A 21,614-nucleotide genomic window follows, 5' to 3' on the forward strand; every position below is an offset into this window, starting at 1 on the left:
CCCACCAACACATACCTTCTTCCCCTCCCTCTCACCCCGGTCACACAGCAAATATCCTGATGCTGCAGTTCCAAGCCATGCGTCCGCCCCAGCCTATGCAATCCAATGGTCTCTGACCAAGTCCCTTTGTTCAGATGTTAATACAAAACACACAATAGGAAAAAAAAACAAAACAAAAGGAGCCAGACACAAGAGGGAGACACACTGCCGGGCTCCAGCTCTGGTCTCTGAGCCCTTCAACTAAGCTCCACAACAGCTAGGCTCTTGGGGTACCTCCTTTAACACTCAAGGCTGCAGGTCCCAAGGTTTCAAAGGTGCATAGGAAAAGGAAGAAAGGAAGTAAACTACAAGCCTGTTTCTGTTTTAGGTTGCCCCCCATCCCTTTCCCTCAACCCAATGGCTGCTGGAGGATATTCTTGACTCCGACAGGTCTTTTTCCGTCTTCCAGTGAGACCCTGCCTGGGGACCAGGTTCACTGTAAGTCACTGGTTCCTCTCTGGAACATGGGCGATGGGTTTGGCAGTGAGGGGAGGGAGTGGAGCACGTTGTGGGGGGACAACAGGCTTTTGTCTCACAGCAAGTGGGGGGGGAGATGTCAGGGAAGGCGAGAGAAAAGAGCCAAAGGAAGCCGGTAAAGCTGGCCCTCTGCTTGATGTTTGTACTCAAGACGTCTCCTTGGAGTGGCTTCAATGTGCCAGCGCTGGCCTGTTGTCCAGTCACCTCTCGCAGCCCTGCTGAGAGAAAGCACGTGGCGGGGTGCTTCCTGCTGCTTCATCCTCTGGCTGGCTGCCCTCGTGCCCGCTGGAGATCTCCGAGTCACAGTCGAGCGCCTCATAGATGGTAGGCAACGTGGTCTGCTGGCTGAGGCGCTTGCGCAGGCCCACAAGTAATGGCTGTGGCATGGAGGAGACGTCCACGTTGTTGCCGAGGTCAACCCAGGCCAGGCAAGGGAACTTGTTCATGTCCTTCATGGTGTCAGTCAGCTCCTTCATGGTTGCCCGCGTCAGTCGGTTGCCATTGAGGGAAAGGTGAGTGAGCTTGGGTAGTGCCCAGAGGAAGGGCAGCAGCAGTCGCACCATGTCGTCATTCAGCTCGGTGAAGCTCAGGTCCACAGAGGTGAGGCGGTCCCCATTGTTCTGCAGGTAGTAGGCCATGCGGTGGACATCCCGCATGGTCAGGGGGATCCCTGACAAATCCATGGAGTCTTGGCTCACCTTCTTCTGCAGGCTGGTTTTCAGGCTAGTGATGGAAAGGGGAAGAGAGAGATCGTTAAGGGGACCACTCTTATCCATCTCTCATCCAAGTGGCAGATCACTTGGGGACAGGGGAGAACTTATTAAGAACATGGGCTAGAACATTAAGCAAAGGGTTAATGGAGCTCATTTGGGAAACAAGCACAAGGTTTGCACCATGCCTCTGGGCAGACTGTCTCCTGGGGCTTTCCCATATATACTTAGGACTTGCACACACATAAACTTTGCCAGAACTGGCTAAACATAGGGTGCTAAAGTGTCTCCACTAGCACATTTCAAAGGGTTTGTCTGTATGTGCATGTACAGACGCTCATGCATGGAAAGCAAAAACAACCAAGGCAAGCAAACTTTCCAAGTGCACTGGTCTGCACTGTGTGTGGGCTGCTCGTGTGCCACCTCTCCAGGTGAATGCCAAGGTCTGTTGCAAACAGACTGTGCTGCAGGGCTACTACAGAGGACAGCAGTGTTAAAAGGCTGAGAAATTGATATTTTATCAGGAAAACAATCTACAGGCAAACTGCACTCCAGGAGTAGATTTACTGCATGTCCCTTTAAAAGCTGTCCCAAGCAGCACTTAGTCAGTAAGCAGTACCAGTGGCTGCCTATTTGGGTCTCTGTGGTCAGCAGATCATCTGGGATCTGCTGCAGCTGTGAGGAGGCAGGGAGGGCATAAAGGTGCTAATAGAAAGCTAAAGAAGTGGTTTCAGCCATTTCTTCTGCTGTCTGCCTGGCAAGTGGAGTGAGGAGGAGGTAGGCAAGCTATACAGCATGCAAAGCTGTGCTATGGGGCTGTTGGGTATGCAAAGGGAGTGGGATGTGGAATTTTATGATGGACTGTGGGTTTGTGAGAATGCTGTAAGACGTGGGAGCTGTGGGGCTATAGGAGCTGGTGGAGATATGCTGCAAGAATGAGTAGAAATGTGTGTTGGTGTAACATATGAAAACCTAATTCCTTAGTGTAAATGATATTAGTCTTGCTGTCCTTCTGGACACATCTAGATTTAAGTATATAGGAGCCCTAGTAGAACCCCCACTAGTGTCATTAAATGTGTGTTCAGTGGGTCTAGAAGTGCCTTGTTGAGCTTGGGAGGAGCAGGGTGGGTTAAGAACTAACCACCAATTTGAAGGTCCCCACTCTTCCTATCTGGCTCTCTGTAGTGTCCTGCACACCTGTGGCACAGCCAGTCCCTGAGAGCAATGGGTACATGGGGACATGCAATTTCCTTGGAGGAGGCTGCAGCACCGCAGGAGCTCCCGTGGCAGGTGAGACTATCCCTATAAGCCTTAGTGTTGCCAGGCCCTTCTGCAGTTGTAGAAAGGATGTGATGCTGCCTCTATAGCTTTGCTTCCATAGTATCCTGGAAATTTCAGTCCTTAATAATCCCCTATGAGCGTGTGATAACATAAGTGAATAAACATGCACTTCTGCAGACAACAGCCCTTCATGGACACATTCAACACTGACAAACCTGTAGCTGTGCTTCCTTGTAGAAGTGTGAGGTGGAAAGACCCTGTGGCCTGCCCTGTCAATTCTCAGCCCACAAATTCCTGCTCTGGGTTTAGCAGCACTTTGTTCAGGCTGCTTCTGTGTGTCCTCGTGCTTCCTGTGGGAGTTTGCTGTGCAAGGCTGAGGCTGCATCTGCAAGCATGCATTTGAGCTAATGAACTCTCGCGGTAGAGAGGTAATAACAGTATGGAATAACTTATATTCGGACTTAAAGGTTTAAAAGAGCCTTATGTATTACTTACTAAGTGTTTATGCTTTACATGACCCAGACTACTCCTCAGTGTATCACGGGAGGACCAAGGGGAGCAGTGCATGTCTGTACTGTCAAACAGCAGAGACTGATGTACTGGTGAATTATAATTGGCCTGAAAGCACACAAGTGAGTTCTCCAAAGGGCCTTCACTTGAATATGGTACTTGATATCTCTCCAATATCACGGCCCCAGAGACAGGATTGTGAAGAATTAATAAACCACATTGCTTGTAGCAGCGGTGCAGTTCTCTTAGCTGCTGCAATAGCAGTAGGAGTTGTGAACTGTCCTGTGCAACTTGCTGTAGGTGACCCTGCTCTGGCGGGGGGGTTGGACTATATGATCTCCAGAGGTCCCTTCCAACCCTGACCATTCTGTGTGCATGCTGCAGTCTGGATGGCACTGGGCTAGCCTCCCTTTTCCTGCTAATCCAAGGGATGCTTGATATCAGCCCAGGCTGCCTGGGAGCTGTATTTCTTCTACTCTCCCAGGAAAAAAAATGTATGCTCTTTGGTTTTTTGTTTGTTTTGGTTTGTTTTTTTTTTTTTTTTCATAGTTTGTCACCAACCACTGGCAGAGGTATGGCACAGTCTACCACAAAAAAGGGTTCAACTTGTGTAAAATCTGTCAGGGACTGGCCTCAAAGCTGGAAGAATCTCAGGTCTTCTCTGGCACAACATTATTCCTTTAGCTGTGCTAGATGTTTAATTGGGTGTTTGATATGGAGTACTTGTTCCAGCATAAAGAAACATCAAATGCACAGTGGAGGTGTGCATTTATATTGGTGAGATTAAGCAGGGAGAAATGAATCTTGAGTGTAAATCTGACTGCATAGGGGAAACAGTCCCCTAAATCCAGCAGGTGCTGGTACAAGAGATGAGACAGAAGCCTTCTCTGGCCTGTATTGGTTTAGAGTAAGACTTTGTTGGGGATGTGAGGGGATACAGGATAAACAAGCATACAAGCAAGCCTGTAATTACTTCAGTGCCTGTTTTGTGCAAATGCAGCCTATGGCTTCTGGAAATTCTCTTCCCAGTGCTGTCAACCCATGGCAGATCCTGGGGGGAGCAGAAAGGAGACATAAACATAGGGCATGCACCCCCCGGCCCCAAGCCTTATCTGAGTCTGTGCAAAGCCTCCTTTGACCTTCCTATTGTAAAGCTACAAGGCACAAGCCTTAGAGCTTCCAGTTTGGGATGGGAACCAGGCTGGAGTGGGGACCACTGGAGGGCATGTCTGAGCCGGCACCGCTCCCTCTGCTGGGCCTCTGCATTCAGGTGCTGGTTTTCCTACTGTCTGCAACAGCAGCTTTCTTAACAGGGGGCAACTTTGAATGGCTCTTGGGGTCCCCTTTTGAGTGACTTGGTTCTGAGCGCAGACAGTGATAACTGAGGGGAAAATGTCAGAAGGAGGACAAATGCAATGTGCTTGTCTGACTCTGCCTGTTAAACTTCCCCTCCTGTTGACTGCTATGCAGGGACTGCAGTAATAAGTCATAGATCTTGCTCTGGCCAGAGCAGGTACCTTCTGCTGTTCTCCCCAGCAGCAAGCCAATACCCCAAGGAGGCCTTAATCAAGCAGACAAATTATCTTCCTGTAATTGATTCTCCAGACAGGACTGTTCCTGGCTGAATGTGCTTAAACCCTCCTGCCTCCTGTCCTGTGCCAGGGCCCTCCCTCCCTCCTTTTGCTGGCTTGTTTTTCTTTCCTTTCCTGTGTTTTTTGCTGCTTCCTTTTGCCCTCATTGCTGTACCTGCCAGGGTGACTCTGGGCCTCCTGTCTGAGCACTGTGGGCTCCTCCTATGTTTAAGTTGTCCTCTTGCCTGTAAAAATGCCTCTTGTAGGGATGTGTCTGTAGAAGCCTTGCCCTGGTGGACACAGCCCCTAATACTGCAGCCAGGCCCTCAGCTCTCTGGTAAGTGCTGAAGCATGAGACGCGATGCCCCACGCATGCTTTGAACCCTGGCAGCTCGCCTCCTTGGTGTTCCTGGGCAGCTGAATACCATCTCTGAAGCAGGGAATAGAATAGTTGACCACTCCTTCTCCTCTATTGCTTTAGAAGTAAATATATCTGCTGTCAGAAAAGGGACAGGAAGATGCGGGTAGATGCTTTACTCTGAATTATCTGATACTTGGTTTTGGTTTGGGTTTTTTTTTCAGCTCTGCTAAGTTCTATTTCTTGGGGTGGGGGGTGGGGAGGAGGGTGGGCCGTGGGGGCACAAGACACAGGACCCCAGGCTCTCAGACACTTCTGCAGCAGCTGAGAAAATGCCAGGTTTATTTCCAGGGAAATGGCTCATCTATTAACCCTAATTTCTGCAAGTAAAGTAGGCTTAAAGATTGCTTCAGCTACAGAAGCTTTATTTTCTTTGTGTGAGACAAAACAGCTACTTAGTGACATGGCTCTTGATGCCCATGGGACTTGTGGGCAGAGGATTGCAAAGCACTGGAGGCTGGTTTAACCTAATGCTACCACAACTAGCGCTGTGTGCGGATTTGTAATTGTGGGGATTTGCATCTAACAAGAACCTGGACCCTGGATGCAGGGAAGCAGACTGCGTTTGTATTATCTGCACAAGCTTGGAGAGGAAACAACTCCCCCACTCCCTCAGATGCTGGAGAAACAGCTGCAAGTGAGAAATCTGTGAAACTTTGAGCAAGAAGCAACAGCAATCAGAAGCCTGTCCCCTACTACCCACCTGGAGCTAGATGAAGCATCCAGTGAGGAATGGTGCCTGCCCATCTACCTGTTTACAAGGGATCAGTGCCCTGCTTGCAACCCTTGTCCAGTCCTGCTGAGGGATGAGAGCTCTTCTAGGTACATCTCCTTGTTTCCCTCATATGAAACAAGTTTTCTCTTGCATCTTTCACAACTCTCTCCTTGTGGTCTGGCCTTTCTCCCACTGACATGCAAGCAGCCTCCCTTCCACCCTCACTGCTAATTATCCCTTCCCTAGGTGCCAACTTTACTCTTCAGTGGGCCTTAGCCAGCAGTCCCCAGGCTGCACCATGAGCCTGGCTGTGTGAGATCCACCCAGGATCAGTCTGGACAGCACAGGGGTCTGAGGGACCTGCAGGTGTCAAAAGAAAGCACTCCATCTCTCAATCAGAAATGTGGGCTGGGAAAGGGATGAAACCATCTTATTGCCTCCCTTGGCTTTTTTCTGGGATAAAAATCTTCCTCTCCCCACATCAGGCTCAGTCACTGTTCCTGCCTCCTGGGAACTCAGCTAACAAGCAAATTCAGAGCTGTTTTGAGATGAAATAATTAAGGGACCTGAAATTAATTGCTATTTTTTTGTCTCCAGGACCTGTCCCAAACGACCTAACCCTTAGGCCCTCTTCCAGGTCTTTCTTAGTTAGAGTCCATGAAGCAGAGGGCTCAGCACTCTTTATTAGCACTGAATCCCTTCAATTTCTTGCTCATCAGCTAAACTCTTTGGTTGCTGCAGGGAAGAGGTGATCTTACTGGTGCTCTGGTGGGACTTGCAGGAGCCACAGTGATGCTTGGCCACTCAATAGCTTTGTGGGGTTTGGAGGAGCTTTTTCAGGTTCCTGTGGTCCCAGCCTCATTTCCTTGTCTTCCATGATATGGAGAGAGGCCGGGAGGAGACAGTAAGAGTCAGATAGGATTTCAATAATGAGGGATGCCTGCTACTCCTTGCCTGTCTCTCTGGGCAGTTACCAGCTTTCTCCCCCTCCTCTTATTTTTACATTTAATTTGTCTCCAAATATATTTTTTTTTTCTGATTCCAGAGACTCCCATCACTGTGCATCCCCTCCTTCATTAACAGGCACGGCCAGTAGTGGCTAATTGGCCATCAGTCAGGTATCTCTTGGCTGCTCTTCCTTGCATAGAACCTAGTGGCAGGCATGTCTGTATGGCTTCTCTGCTTTAAGGAGTGGTTTAGGGGATGGACTCTGGGCTTTTAATTGCCTACTTAACATAATCTGCTTGCTTTGTTTCCCTGTGGCACAGGGTGCTGCTGCACAGGGCTGGCTTTAGCTGCTTCTAGTGAGACACGAAAAAGGTAAGAGAAGCCTCAAAAGCACTGACCTAGACTAGGCCATCCTGAGCTGTTCTGAGGCTGGGTCCAGCACCTCTGCGAAGATGGAGGCAGTGCACAAACAGGCTGCTTCTATGAGAAGTCCCTTAGTCACATCTCCGTTCATGAACCCAAGCTCTTTTGCTCAACTCTGGGGAGATCCCTTACTGTGGTGAGAAGGGTGTGCAAAGGTAGCCTTTGTCCTACCACCCACCCTCTGCAAAGGGGTGGGACATGGATATCTGTAGGTGTTGATGCAGCTGAGTGCCTCTCCTTCTCCTGGCTCTGCTGTCATCTTTACTCTGTCCTTGAAGGTATGTTCAAGAGGGCTATGAACCCTTGGCCTTCCTCCTGCTGCTACTTGATCTGTCCAAGACCTCTGGTTGTTTTCCCTCATTATTCAGGTCTAAGCAGGGAATAATGTTACCTCCTTGCTGTAAATGTCATGTATCAGCCCATGCCATAGAATCATAGAACAGTTTATGTTGGAAGGGACCTTTAAAGATCATCTAGTCCAACCCCCCTGCAATGAGCAGGGATGTCCCTGTCAGACCTTCAACTGTGCAAGAGTCACGAAGGCACAAGGTCTTTGCTGATTCCTTTTAATCTTCCACCCAGCCTCCTGGCTCTCTATCAAAGTGTCCTAGACTTTTTCTTCTGATCTGTGACAAGGCAGTGTCAAGCTGCTGGATGACTCTTTCTGCCATCTCTGACAACCTTTGCAGATGTACCTGCCTCTCTGGTGCTGGGATCCCTGAACCCTCATCATGGGTACTGTTTGGGGCGATCTGCACTGTAAAATGAGGAGACAGTTCCTGCCTCTCTCTGCAACTTATTCACCAGCCTCATGTCTGTTCAGCTGACCTCTCTGAGCAGCAGCTTCTTGAAAACATTGTGTGGGGCAGTTTCTGTACTCCTATATGACTATTGCCATGTGGCTTTAGTTAACTTACTGGTATTCTCTAACTTAGCTTCCTATCTCTAAAGCAGGAATGATGGTGCTTATTTACCCTGTTGCATAAGGGTGACATGAAGCTGTAGTTAATATTCACCTCATGCCATGCAAAAGCTAGGATCTCATCTGCCAGAGCTGTCATCCACAGCCCTGAATGATGTTTTTTTTTTGGGGGGGGGGGGGGGAGATCCAAAGCCCTTTAGAGCTGTTTTCTTGCAGTCTTCTAGACACAAGTGTTTTCATTGCATTTTAAAAGTTTATTTAATGCTGCAATGTCTGAGCAATTCACATCAATAACTGAAAAACAGAGCAAGGAGCCCAGAATGGGTAGAGAACAGCATATCCCGTTTTGGATTAGCCAATTAGCCAAGATGAAATTCACTCAGATGGGCAAAGTAAAACTGTGGTGAGACTTGTGAAAAAGAAATCCCTGATGCATGCAGTTTGGGAGTTATTAACTCTATACACACAAATGCCTTTGCTCTTCCAGAATGTCATTGTGTGAAAAATCTGGGTTTTTTTCTGTGCCAGGAACAACCTGATTGTAAAGATCATTCTGTGTTTGCTGCCTGCATGCTTTGTGGATTCAGGTTTGATCCTTTGCACTCAAGACAGGAAGTAGTTACACTGAAGTAGCCAGCTCTGGGGGTGATGCAAGTGGAAGATAATAAGGCTCCCTGACATGGCTTTGCCAAGACAGCTCAGTTGTAATCCACAGCTTCTTGATTGCAGTGCTAGGCTGTGATCCAGCTTTCCATACAAAGGCTGTCTTCACCTGATACCCTTCTCCCTCTCCATTCTGAATTGTAGTCCAGCATGTCTTGCCCTCAGAAAGTAATGCACCCTCTGGGTCCAGATTTCTGAGAACAAGAATGAATAATATCCAAAAATTCTGCACCTGTCAAAATTCTACAGAAGTGGTGCTGATAGCCTAAAAACTCTGTGTCTGTATAGAGGAGCATTTCTTAATCTATTACTCTTTACACTATAAACGTCAATTTAATGAGAAAGCAAAGCTGGAGCTATAAGACACTCTAGGATGTATTCTGCTCATTAAGTGTGAGTGATCTATACAACTGTGAAATGGTGCTAAAACTGAATTCCCATTAGGATATGAAGGACTGAAAATTGTGCAGTAAAGTCATGCTGGTCCCTGCTGCAGAAATCTTATCCTCCAGCTTCTGAGTTTTAAATTTTAACACTCCCCCCCCAAGTAAATTCCCCAAGAGCTCACCTTCCCTGATTGGTTAGGCAGTCAACCCAAGCAGGGTCAGGTGCAAATGGCGCACAGGCTGTTAGCTGCAAGCTGCAGACCTGAGGCAGGATTTTGCAGGAAAGGAGAATTGAACCCCTTGCTTTCACTATGGCAAACCTGGGCAGCTGAAATAGTCTCTTTGGGTGACTGCACAGCTGGGACACTGCTAAACCTTCATTGTATATGGCAGACAGCCACTGTCAAGAACCCACAGGCATGGATGCAGAGGGCAAACTGCCTTCCAGCATCATCTGTGACAGTTTAGTCAAGCAGAGGAACCAGACACAGCTTGGGCTGGATCTCTCCTACTCGCTTCAGCTGCTGTTGCATTGAGTCCACTGTGCTGCAGTAAGCTTCCTCCTTCCACGTTTCTGTTCTGGCCTGTGTATCAAAACAGGAGCACTTGAAGAAATGTATCTTATCCTTTCCACTTTATCAGTTCATGGGTGACCTGTGTTTGTATTTGCTGGATGTTTTGGGTCCTACTGAGAGTAGATGGGGATGTAACTACAGTTAGTAGTTTGCTATTTGGCAGTGGGGAGGAACACCTGATGCATGATCCGGTTCCAGTATTGCAGGTCCTTTCCATCTCCCATACTACATCTCCATAACAGCCCAAATGTAATTAAAACCTGGCAGATGCTCTAAGCTCTCTGTATGGCTGGGCTTGTTGATTATCTCCTGGACTCATCTGACATGCTGCCAGAAAGCGGAAATTGCATTTCAGAAGAGAACAAGGGAGTCCTGCATCAGCTCTGAGAAAGCCAGAAGCCAAAGCCCAGGAGACTACAAAAGCGAAAGGAGAACTTGGTTCCTGAATGTGGTCTCCGTGCACTGATTCCTCCCTGCTGTCCCAAATCCCCACTAGACTTTAGAAATGCCTTCAAAGTACTGCTGCTACACCCATGCTTTTTACAGAACCTTGACAGCAGGAAGTGTACAAGCCAAGGGCACAGGTTCAGATACAGAGATTATAGTAAAATACTCCCATTAGCAGACAGAGGGAAGTGGGGAATTTGCATCAGGTAAAAACAGCTTGGCTGGACAAAATTAGGGCCTGATACCTCCAAATGAAGCAGCTATTTCTTGCCTTCTGCTACTGGCAACATCCATTTTCTTGCAATGGCCTCAGATGCCAACTCTGCAGGTGCCTTTTGTTGCAAATTGCAAACCAGTTACTCTCCAGCCTTAAAAGAGGAAGCTCTGCTGTTCAATATTTAATCAAAATTTTGTGCTTTATGTAACACCTTGCATCTGGGCCTGACTGCCAGGCAGGGCCACCCATTTTAGACCTACATTTCCCTCCATCACACATTACCTTGTTGCCCTCTCCCTGCTTGTGCTCACAAATGCTCTATACCTGGCCAGTACTTAGGGCCTGACCCCTCTGTGTGGCATTTGGGCTCATGGGGCCCAGAGCTCTTCCTCTGGCCACATATGTCCTCTCTGTGCTGTTAGTAAGCGATGAGTTTGCAGCAGGCAGTCCTCTGCTCTCCCTGGGCTGTGCAATCAGAGGAAATGCCTCCAGTTTCACTCTCCAGCCTGGAGTCCATTGGGAGAAGAGGTTTGTTCTGCCTGCAAACAGGAGTATGGAGGCAGAGGTTTGAGTTAGTAGTGGTAGGGAGAGATTTTTTTCGCTTGGAAAGGAATGGAGACAGCCACACTCTAAAGTGCTGGAGACAGGGAAAGCTCTTATCTTTAAGCCTCTCTGTCTTCGGAGGGGATGGGGATGCAGTCAGATCTGCTCTATGTATCCTGCATCTCCAGTGCTCTGCAGGATCCCATAGGGAAAATGTCATCTAAGTGAGTGGGTCTGAAAAAGGACTCGCTCAGCTCTGGTCGCTTGGTCTTGTTCTGTGCTCTAGTTCCCACCTGCAAACTGGCATGACCAGTCCTGCCCTGTGGGCTGCTGGGGATGAGAGCATTGAAACTCACAGAGCACTCGGATTCAGCAGCAAAGTGAGGCTACAGGTATGAGGCAGATGGTCTGGAAATCATGGTATTAGGGATTTTATTCCTTAAGATGCACTGGGGATCTGCCTCTGAGTCAGAATGAAAGGTACAATGGAAATGCCAATTCCCATGGTGGATTTTAAGTTGCTGGCACATGCATCAAAGACTGAAAGTCTCAGAAAAAGTCTAAGGCCATTCTTGGAGTGCTGCCAATTTTGCATTTCTTTTTACCAAATCCTTTACTTATTCCTGTGGAGCTAATGGGGAGGACATGAACTCCTCTTTTCTTAGTTACTTCTCTGTCTTTTCTTCAGCACTGGTGATCTGTGTCACAGGAACAGGCTTTGCTTGAAGAAAATGAGGAGAGAAGGGGTGGATTTAAAAGTAGAGATTGCTCTTTATCTGGTTAGAAAAGCCAGCAAGTGTCAAGGAGAGAACAAGTGTGGGTGTCTGAATATGTTTGTATGTGGAAAGCAGCTGCCATCTGGTAGCTGTCTGTGGCCAATGTGCCTTCAGTTGGGTTCCCTATGCGCGAGGCTCTGCATCATCTTGGGTCCCTCGCCTGGTCCTGGCAGAGACGTGGGAGGTGAGTAAGGGTGGTCACCTCTCTGCCAGCCACCCAAAAGAGGTTTCTACTGAATGCGGTGATCAGCTTGTGGAAGTGCCTTGTAATAGGAGACCTTCCCCACAGGCAGGGAAGTTTTACTGGCATAAACAAGGACAAAATGGGATGCAGAGTTGGGGGCCAGCTCAGCTTGGCACATGGGGGCATGTATCTGTAGGGCTGCCAGCTGCTCCTAGGGTCAAACACCCTGCAAGCCCTGCTGGGAGGGTTGTCTGTGCTGTGCAATCGGTGGGATTGATTTCAAATTAGGAGAGGTTGAGGAACTGTAAGACTACATAAAAAGGAGTAAATGGCAAACCAGATTGGGGAACCAGGGGTTGGCACTGACCCTGTGCTGTTTGGCTGAGGTTTTCTGTGACTGAGCAGAGGCTGCTATGCAGGTTTTTAGCCCTGCCTTTGTCTGAGAAGGGCAGTAATGGCAGACTGGGATGGTGCTTGGCTGCAGCACAGTTTCTCCTGACAGATCCCCCTCCATGCCCATCCACACTGTCCCCAACAGGCTGCTTACCACAGTTGGGACTTCCTCCGGGGCATGCCATGCCGGTGCCATTTTGAGTGAGGGGTTAGGTGGTAAATCAGCTGCCTGCAGATCCTGTCTGAGGATTTCCAGGGGTCATATTCCTGAAAGTAAAGGGACAGCTTAGCCTCTGTTTGCACCACAGCAGAACAGGAAGCAAGGGGGAGGACAGAGGAAGATGAGAAAGGATCAGAGGTGGTAGGGGAGCAAGGGAATATATATAGGAGAGGAGATGGAGAGAGGATGAAAGAGGAATGGTGAGAAGGCCTGAGATGCCTCTGTGCCACATGCCATCTCCTCCTGGGGTGGAGGAGGAGCAATAGCTCTGCACTGCCAGAAAGGACCCCAGCTCAGCCAGCATGTTCCTGCCCAGAGTGGGGCTACAATTTCACACCCTACCGAGGAACAAGTGGAGCTCAGAAGAGGGGGTTATTTTCTAGAGCTGTGGCAAGGGGTCCAGCTCTAGGCCAGGCAACACCCAGGAAGGCAGGGATGGCTGAAAATGTGAGAAGGGCTCTGTGCAGGGACCCCCTACACTCTTTTGAAGAAAAGATCTCTGCTTTCAAAAAAAGCCCAGTGCAGGCACCGCACAGATGTCTCAGCTTCTCACTGCTGCATCCTCAGTAGCACCCCAGCTGGGCAGACAAGCTGCCAACTCATTGTGTTACAGGACTATGCTAAATTTCTATCAATTACCTTGCTGCCATGCTTCCCATACTGTCTTTGGACTGATCATCTGTTCCCCTCATGTGGAAAGTTCAGCAGTCAGCACCCTTCCCCCATACCCCATGTGCTTCTTGCTGGGAGAGATGTGCCCTGGGACATCCCTACTCCTGCAGCAGCACCGTGGCTCTATTCCCTTCTGTGCTCCAGCTGGGAGATGCTGGGACAGGGAACCAGCGAGTTCCCCATGCTCCATCTTACATCTTTGCAGTCCATTCTGCTCCTGGAGGTTTGAGTTTGGGAGCTTCCCAGTGCCAGCAGTTCCCTCCAGCCCCTGCAGTAACTCGTCAGGAAAAGGTGGCACCAAGACGGTTGCTAATTTCCTGGGTTTATTGTAGCACCACATGTTCTCTATTGCCATGACTTTGAATAGCACCTCTCTTCCTCTGGCGAAGCAAAACGGGGAACGGCAGCTGCTGAAGGCTGGGATTTCTGCTCCCTCTATCTTATTTTCCAAATGCTGACAGACACCTGCATTCCCATTCCTCAGCCCTCCAGCTGCGATGCAACATGTGCATTTAGGGATTCGATAGGTAAACACATAGTAAAGCTGTCGGGGAATATGCTAATTTATTCTTTATTGCAAGCGGTTAAAATGCTGTACTGTGGGCCAACAGCTGCACTGTGATTTTTCCTAAGTAGTCACGGAATAAGCTGAACTCCCCAGGGATGTGCTGCCAGCATGTGGCCATTCTGCTGTGCCAAGTGGAGAGGGATCCCAGCCTCAGTGCTCAGCCGAGCACCCCCAATCCTTGTCCCAGCTCCTCTAGGAACCCCCGAGGGACCATCTCTTGCCCTTGAGTTAGATGCCTTGTTCTAGACTACTGCTGTGCTGGCAAGGCTGCAACTGGCACCCTGCTGTCACCTACAACAGCAAACCTTTCCAAGTGGGTGCATGTGCACACCAGGCTTCAGCACAGAAGCTGGCACAATGCTCTGCAAGTGTTTGTTGGCTCACAGCTGAGAATTACCCTCCTGTTCCTTTCTGTGTCCTCACTGATTTCATTTCCACTGACAGACTGGGAATTGCACTCAGCCTGCTCGCCTGTAATGCAGTTAACACCCACCAGATGCTCAATCAGGGTTAGAGAGGGGATGTGGTCTGCCAATGTTTGTGCTGGGAAGGGTGCTGAGTCTCTCCAGCCTGTTAGTTAAACTCCTGTTGGCTTTCAGGGGCAGCTCAGGTGCTCAACATCTTCCTTAGGAATGGGGAAAATCTTATCTATCTAATGCCACATGTGTGAGTGTAGATAAGCATGTCCATCTATAAGACACAAAAATAGAGGGGAGTGGTATATGCAGATATCTAAAAACTGTAGTGTGTTATCTGCTAGGCACCTGGGTACTGGAATAGGGTAATGTCCTCTCATGGTGCCTCCCCTGAAGGGCACTGCACAGCATGAGGTTGGAGACGGTCTGGTAGAACAGCTGGAGATGAGGTCAAGTGAAGTATGGTTAAGAAGTACTACTGCTGCAACCCACCCCCTTCCTTTTTAGATGCTTATAAAATTTTCATAAAAATTACACTTGAAAATAAGATTTTTCAGGCTGCATTGGAGCCCAGAAACGATGATTAAACTTTGGCTAAATGTAGTTTGGCTATTGAGACCTAACTGGTTAATTGTTATCAGAGATCCTCAGGAGATGGCAAAACAAGGTTAGAAATGCCATTAATCTACACCAGGCATTCAATGTATTCCCTGGGGCACTGCTGTTTGTTCTGAGCTGTGTGTACTTAATATCTCTCTTTGAATAAAGAAATTCACTCTGTTGCTCTTCTTATAAAGCAAATGTGATGCTTGCCAAGCCTGATGAGCAAATGGATGTATTGCAAACCCAAGTGTTTGTGGTGGTAAAGGGTAACAGAAGTAGATGCTGATGTTGCAGTGGGACTGTGGTATCTGTGATGTTTGTTTGCACTGAGCCTTGCCTTTCTTTGCCTCTGCTTTCCTCATTCTCTGAAGGAAAGTGCTGGAGCAGTGCAGGGATACTGTGGGTGCAACATATTTGCTTCTTGAACCCCAAGTTGCAATATATTCCTACAGCACCATTCTTTACTCGGAGATCTGGGAGGTTATGGGGGGGTGTAATGCTAGGTTAGGGTAGTTATATATGGCAAAGGGCCTGGGAAGAGAGAGGTTCTTGTCCTCCTCCTGCAGAGGCACCAGCCTGCACAGAGGTGCAGAGATCTCTGTTCCCCTCTGCAGCCCCATAAGCTAGCTGCTTTGAACCTCTGGGGCATACCAGTGAACATGGCACCACCATCCACCCCGTTTATGTTTATCTGGCCTGCACACTGTCACCAAGTTTACTATTGGTGCAGAAAGTCCTTATTTCTGTGCACATAACTACCCCCTCCTTCAGCTGCATTCATGTTCTGAGGTAGTTTTAACTGTGTTCTAGAGAAATATGCACAACATCCTATATGCTACCACTCCAAGGGCATACACTGGCTGGTTCTGAAGAACCAGCAGAGCACCCGTCAGTCCATTAGGGCTCTTTTGGCATCAGTGCCATATGGCAAAACGTCCATTGAGCTGAGGGAAGGGATCACCTTTTTGGGACACTGCAGATCTCTAGCGAGGCTCATCAGCAAATCATGGGAGATAGGATCCACCAAGTTGAGAAAAGTTGCATTTTTGTAGAGCACTTCATTGAGGAATGTTCCTTCCAGTCCCAGATCCTACAAGAAAAACACAGTCAGTGAGATACGCAGACTCCTTTGGAGCTATGACCATGAGGTGTTCTGAAACCAGAAAGTAAATCCTATGAGGTGCCCAATGGTTGCTCAATACAGGAAAGGTGAAGCAGCTGTATCTGGCCCAGTACTACTGTGATGGGGCATGTGGATAGCCAGAGAGCTGAATGAGATGCAGTGTCATGTTGAGCTAGCCAGCCTAGGGACTGACTGCTTTGTTTCCACCTACCAGAGGAAGATGAGAGTGATATAATTTCTCTCCAGAGAGAATTAGCTTCAGAGAAACTTACAGTTTTGTTAGCTTCTATGTGTGAATCTGCTGAAGGAGCCAAGCAGGGAGGCTGGCTCTAAACCTGCTTCTCCAATCTGAGCTTTCCTGTAAGAATCAAACCTTTCTCAGGTACTTAGATACTGCCATATGCCCTGGTGGCTGGCTGACTAAAAGTCCTGCCCATCAGTATGAGTTTAGCTGCGCTTTGAATTTCTCAGTAAGTGCTAAGCACTGGCAGCATTGTCTTTTGGCTGTAACGGTAAATGTATAGGTAGCTCTGCACAACAGTCATGGGGAATTCTCTTCCCATCTTCCACAGTGTGAGCTAGGGGAACACCTGTGATCCATGCAACTTACCTGCATGGACCAGGATATGGGGCACCTTGGGACATGCTGGAAGAAACCTTAGCATCCTTGCGAACAAAAAGCCTCCCCAGGGGCCAGATGGGCAATACTGCAAAGAACTAAGCTGTTTCTTGCTAAGAGGAAAGCTAAAATCTACTATATGACACAGTTATTACAATCAGGAGGTGCCACAGAGCTGGGGGAGGGGAGGAAGCATCTGGGAAAGAGCAATCACATACATGAAAATACCCTGAGGGCAGAAAAAAATATTCCAGGAGTAGAAATGTAGAACAAAAAAACTCCCTAATAGGGATAGTGCTGGGTTTGATTCAGTTGACAAGGAGGGCCCAGCTGAGGGAGGAAACAAGTCCTCTGCCCGTTCTGTAGGCTGCTGCCAGGAGAAATGAATAAGCAAATGGGTGCCCCATATGTTCATGCTGCTCCGTTGAATGTGTGCTTCAGGCACCACCCAGTGAAAGATGCACTGAGAGCTCAAAAAAAAAAAAAAAAAAAAAAAAAAAAGAGAGAGAGAGAGAAAAAGAGGGAGGGAAAAAACCCTGGGTGTACATGCATACATCACCAGCAGGGATGGAGCCATAGCTGGCAGAGGTGTGGGATCTTAACCCTAAGCAGCAATCAACGCTGGTGTTGTATGCACTCTCTCCTGCTCTCGATATGCTTGGATTGAGCAGAGAGCGCAATACCAAAGAGACCCTGGATACAGATCTGGTGGAGAAAGGGAGAACAAATCAAATGCTTTGCAGCCCCATCACTCTGTGTACGCAGATGATACCCATAAGGAACCCAAGCAGTGGATCAGTCCTGAAGGACAGACAGACACAGCTGGATGTGGGCCAGGAGTGTACCAAGGCATTGTGCCAATGTCTCCCTTAACCATAAGGCTTCAGGGAAATGGAGCCTCCTACGCCAAGTGTAATAGGCACAGATGAAGAAAGCTGCCGAGAGGATAGCATGGCTGGGCATGCAGCAGTGGATGTCACAGCAGTAATTAAACTCCCCCAATTGGAGCTATACCATTAGGATGAATCTGCATTCCCATTATAAATCCTGCCTGGAAAGGTTTTATAAATAATATAGCTGTAAATATTCACTTCACATTGACAGTCCCAGGGGCATTTTCTGGTTCATCTTCTCTCCCTCCCCCCTTCCCCATTTTTTGGAAAATTTTGTACCAGCTAGCGCGTGGCTGCAGACAGCAGAATATTATAAGTCTTGCTAGTTCAGTTGGCTCAGTGCTGTTATCTTAAAAATGACACTGGGTCATTGTCTCAGCATGAGAAAATCAGATTGTACCAGATGTTTTGCTGGTGTAGGTCTAATGTCTCCCCTGGCTTCAGCTGAGTGATGCCTACGCAGACCAGCAGGACAGCTGGTCTGTCTTTTGCAGGTGGGTATTTCTGAGACTGGTAAGATGATGTGCAGTGAAGCTGTGTGAGTGTTCCTGTACAATGCAAGTGTACGTAAGTGTACACCCGTGGTTTGCGGTTGTTCTCTGTGCAGTCTTCTAAAACGTTGGGATCTTGCGTCTCCGTGGATCTGCTTCTGGCTGGCTTGCTTGCTTTATGTTATTACACCCTCACAACACCCTAGGAACAGTCCACAGCCCTTTGCGGTCTGCAGACCACAGGTCAAAAAATACTGGCAGATACAATTACATCCCGTGGGGTACATCTGCAGGGCTGGACAAGGTCTGTGTCTGCTGGGAGCAGCGGGAGGAATGCATCTGGAGCCTGTGTCCTCCGCTCTGGCTGAGTGCATCTGCTCACTTGGGGAAGCTGCAATTCCAGTCCCACCATTACTCTGCCTTCTCTGGGGTGTTTCCACCCTGGTCCAAGGAACAGTGATGAGGTATGGTGTTATATATCCTCGCTGTCCACTAGAGTGAACAAGGTGTCTCTCTTTTTACAGGTAACAAACAGATCCTCACCTGGGACACATTAATCCGTGACTCCTGAGAGCGTGTTACTGCCAAGGTAAGCCAGTCTGTGTAAGGAAGGACATGCTGGGGGACAAGCTAAGGGCTGAGTTTAGTTGAGCGAGGGAAATTTGTAAATGAGAAAAAAGGCTGATCATAGTAATCTTTGAAGCTGACATCAGACGTATGAAGAGGACTGGTTCTGATTATGTGACCCCAGACCAGCGGACGGTTGTGTTTAGTTGTTTAAGGGTGTGGTATGTGTTCGTGGTATAGCCTTCTGCCTCCACAGTCTCAGAGCATACAACAAACCAGAGGCTTTGGGGTGGTGTTGGATGGATTCCCATCTTACTTGGCAGAAGAAGGCTGTGTTGTGACTACACGATGCATGTCCCACTGCTCTGTCATGCGCAGATGAACAGAGAGGGTCAACTGTTTCGACATGGACAGTCAGAGATGGGGACCAGGAATAACAAGGGGAACTGGAAAGGCAGTGGACAAAATGTGAGTGTTCAGGACATGGTAATTCTCAGCGCAGATGTGGGGAAGCCGGGTGCTTAGCTGATCCTGAAAGGAGCTGGCAGACTGCATTGAAAGGAGGGCTTAGAAATGACCCTCTGTTCCAGATGGCCCTATGACTTAGCATTCAAACTGTGGCTGTTCAGAGATGGACCTTCTGGAGACCTCCAAGGTCTGTGGGGGATTTCAGCGCTTCAGTCTCGAGGAGAGGTGCTGAGCACTATAAAAAATTACATTCTGTAGTTCTGGCCTCTGGCATACCCTACAAAAGTCTGTTCATGTTACATCGCCACATTCATGATGTGAGTGGTTTCCTCTTCTTCACAAGCTTCTTGTAATAGTGCCTTTCTACAACTGTCTTTGAAACCTTATTCAACCCTTGTCCGCTTTACCAGTGCGCACACACAGAGGCTTTCTGCTAAGGGTTTATCTGTCTACGCATGTGGCAAGAAGAGCATTTGTGGTGCTGGTAACAATCTTCATGTGAATGCTAAGGCAGTGGACGGGAAAAGCAGAGATGTAATTTTTGGTCCTATAAATTCTTACTAATGAGTGTGCAACTTGTTGGTAGCCCAGGGCATTGACCACCACTGTTGGACATGTTGTAAAGCCCAGGACGTTCAGAGCAGATACAGGGCTGTTCATACAGCTCCCTGCAGTTGGTAGTATGGCTGTACAAGCATTCCAGCAAGCCAGTCCCTGCTCCAACTTACACCTGAAGGTTACTTGCCACTCTGGTGAGAACTCAGTATGTTCCCAAGATGTAGGTCATTATCTAATGAAACAACATGATAAGCTAAGAACTGATGGTGCTTTATGTCCAAATCAGAGGGAGGATTTGTCTTCTGTGCTACTGATTGCAGAGCTGCCTGCAGTTTAGGGGAGCTGAGTTTGCCTGGAAAGTGGTGGTAGCACTGAGCGATGGAGGAGATGGCTCTGTTCCAGCAGCAGGGCTCTGTCCTCAGCATCAGTTTGGCACCACGCTGTCTGCACACTGGCTTTTCTGTTCCCGAATGGCGGCAGACAGAAACAAGCTCCCACTGATACACTGACCCCTTTACCTCTCCTCTCAGCCTAGACTGTCCCGGAGGTCCTCTCCAAAACCATTTTCGGTTCTCCTAAAGACAGATCTTGGCCAGCCTGGATGGGTGGGCATAATGGGATGTGGTGGTAGTGGGATAGTAGTGGCTTTTCTCTGGGGGACATCGATCCTAGGGCTTGCATGGAAGGGTGCAGATGGGGACAGCTGAGGCTGGGACACCCCTTTTCCTGCGTGCAGCACAGCCCTCCTCCCAGCCCCTCTCTCCCTGTCCCCTGGCAGTCGGGCCAGGTGCCCCTCACCCGGGCTGGGACACGGGTAGGTGGCAGGGAGCCAGGGCGGGTGTCGCCTCCCGCAGCCGCTCCCTCCCGCCGCGGCGGGGACCGAGAGAGGCGGCTCCCGCGCCACCGGCGCACGGAGCGGCGAAAGGCAGCAGCACAAAGAGCCCGGCCCGCCCCGCACCGCCAAGAGGGGGCTGCAAACCCCGCACCGCCGAGGAGGATGGGGGGGACGGACGTGTAAACCCCGTCTCCCTGCCCCGCTCCGCCGGGGCTGGGGGCTGCAGACCCCGGCCCGCCCAGCCCCGCCCGCGCCGCGCACAGCCCTTTGTTGCCTGCCCTGCCCGCCGCTCCCATCCGGCCCGCACCGCCCCGGGGGCGGCGGCCCCGGGGCCCGGCTCGCCCGCATCATTTACCTTCCTAAGCAGCCTGAGGATGTGCACGGCGTGCTCCCGCTTGTGCTCCCGGATGGTGGCCTGGATCTCCCGCAGCCACCCCACCCGCCGCACGTAGGGCGCCGGCGAAGCTTTCCGCAGCACCCCGGGCAGCTTCTGCGGATGGAGGAGCAGGGAGGAGAGGTGGAAGTCGCCCCGGCCGCCCTCCAGCCTGCCGGCGCAGGACTCCTCGGTGCTCTCCTCCTCCAGGCTGGTCTGCCGGCTCAGCCGGGAGCCCATGGCCGCGATGCCGCCGTGCCGCGCTCCGGACCGGGCGGGCACCGGGCTCTGAGCCGGGGGAGGCGCCGGGGGAGGCGGGGGGTCCGGGCTGCCCCGCCCGGCCGGCCCCGCCCTGGCTCCCCGTGCTCCCCGGCTGGTCGTTGCCGGCGCTCCCGAAGGAGCAACGCCCCAGGGGTATTTTATTTGCTCGGGTCCCTGCCCCAGCACCCGCCTCCCCAGTAGCTGGGTAGCCCCCCGCTGCCTCTTCTCCCGGAGGCGCCTCCTCCTCCGGGTTTGTTCTGCGGGAGATGCTTGGTGGAGAAGACAAAGAGAGGAGCGGATGCTGTCGGGACCGCTCATTGCATGCAGGCATTTTGGGGAGCTTTTTTTTTCCCTGGGCAAACTCTTTGAACACTGCAAAAGGTTGTCGAGATTAATAGTGGTTCAAAACACGCCATCTGGCTGGGACTGCTTCTGTGGGCTGTGTTTTCTATCAGTCTGCTGTTGGACCCAGCAGAGGTTTTTTTACGAATCTAGAAAGTGGCAGCAATTTTGCCCACCACCCGTCGTCTGCAACTGATAGTACGATGCTGGCACTGTGCCTTACCTGCTGTGGGTAGAAGTGTTTTCCTTGTATGCATCCCTCCCTCCCCCAGCAGTGCACAGCAAGTTTAGCACATGTTTTTCCTCAGACAAAATCACTGCCATCCAACAGGATGGTAAAAAACAAAGCCTGGATCCCATCTCCAGCCTCTGAGATTTTGCAGGCAGCTGAGTCATGCTCCCAGTAT

General features: G+C 49.8%; 1 protein-coding gene across 1 annotated transcript; it reads right to left on the reverse strand.

The window, feature by feature from the left end:
- Positions 1-716: 716 nt before the first annotated feature.
- Positions 717-20,844, reverse strand: LRRC75B (leucine rich repeat containing 75B; the record flags this gene model as incomplete). Its single annotated transcript, XM_082491566.1, has 4 exons — positions 717-1,239; positions 12,353-12,465; positions 15,639-15,767; positions 20,587-20,844. The coding sequence occupies 4 exons, from the start codon at positions 20,842-20,844 to the stop codon at positions 717-719; spliced, it is 1,023 nt and encodes a 340-aa protein (XP_082347692.1).
- Between the last annotated feature and the right edge of the window lie 770 nt (positions 20,845-21,614).

The sequence above is a fragment of the Vanellus vanellus genome, assembly GCF_965231255.1.
Source record: "Vanellus vanellus genome assembly, chromosome: 16".
NCBI lineage: Eukaryota > Metazoa > Chordata > Aves > Charadriiformes > Charadriidae > Vanellus > Vanellus vanellus.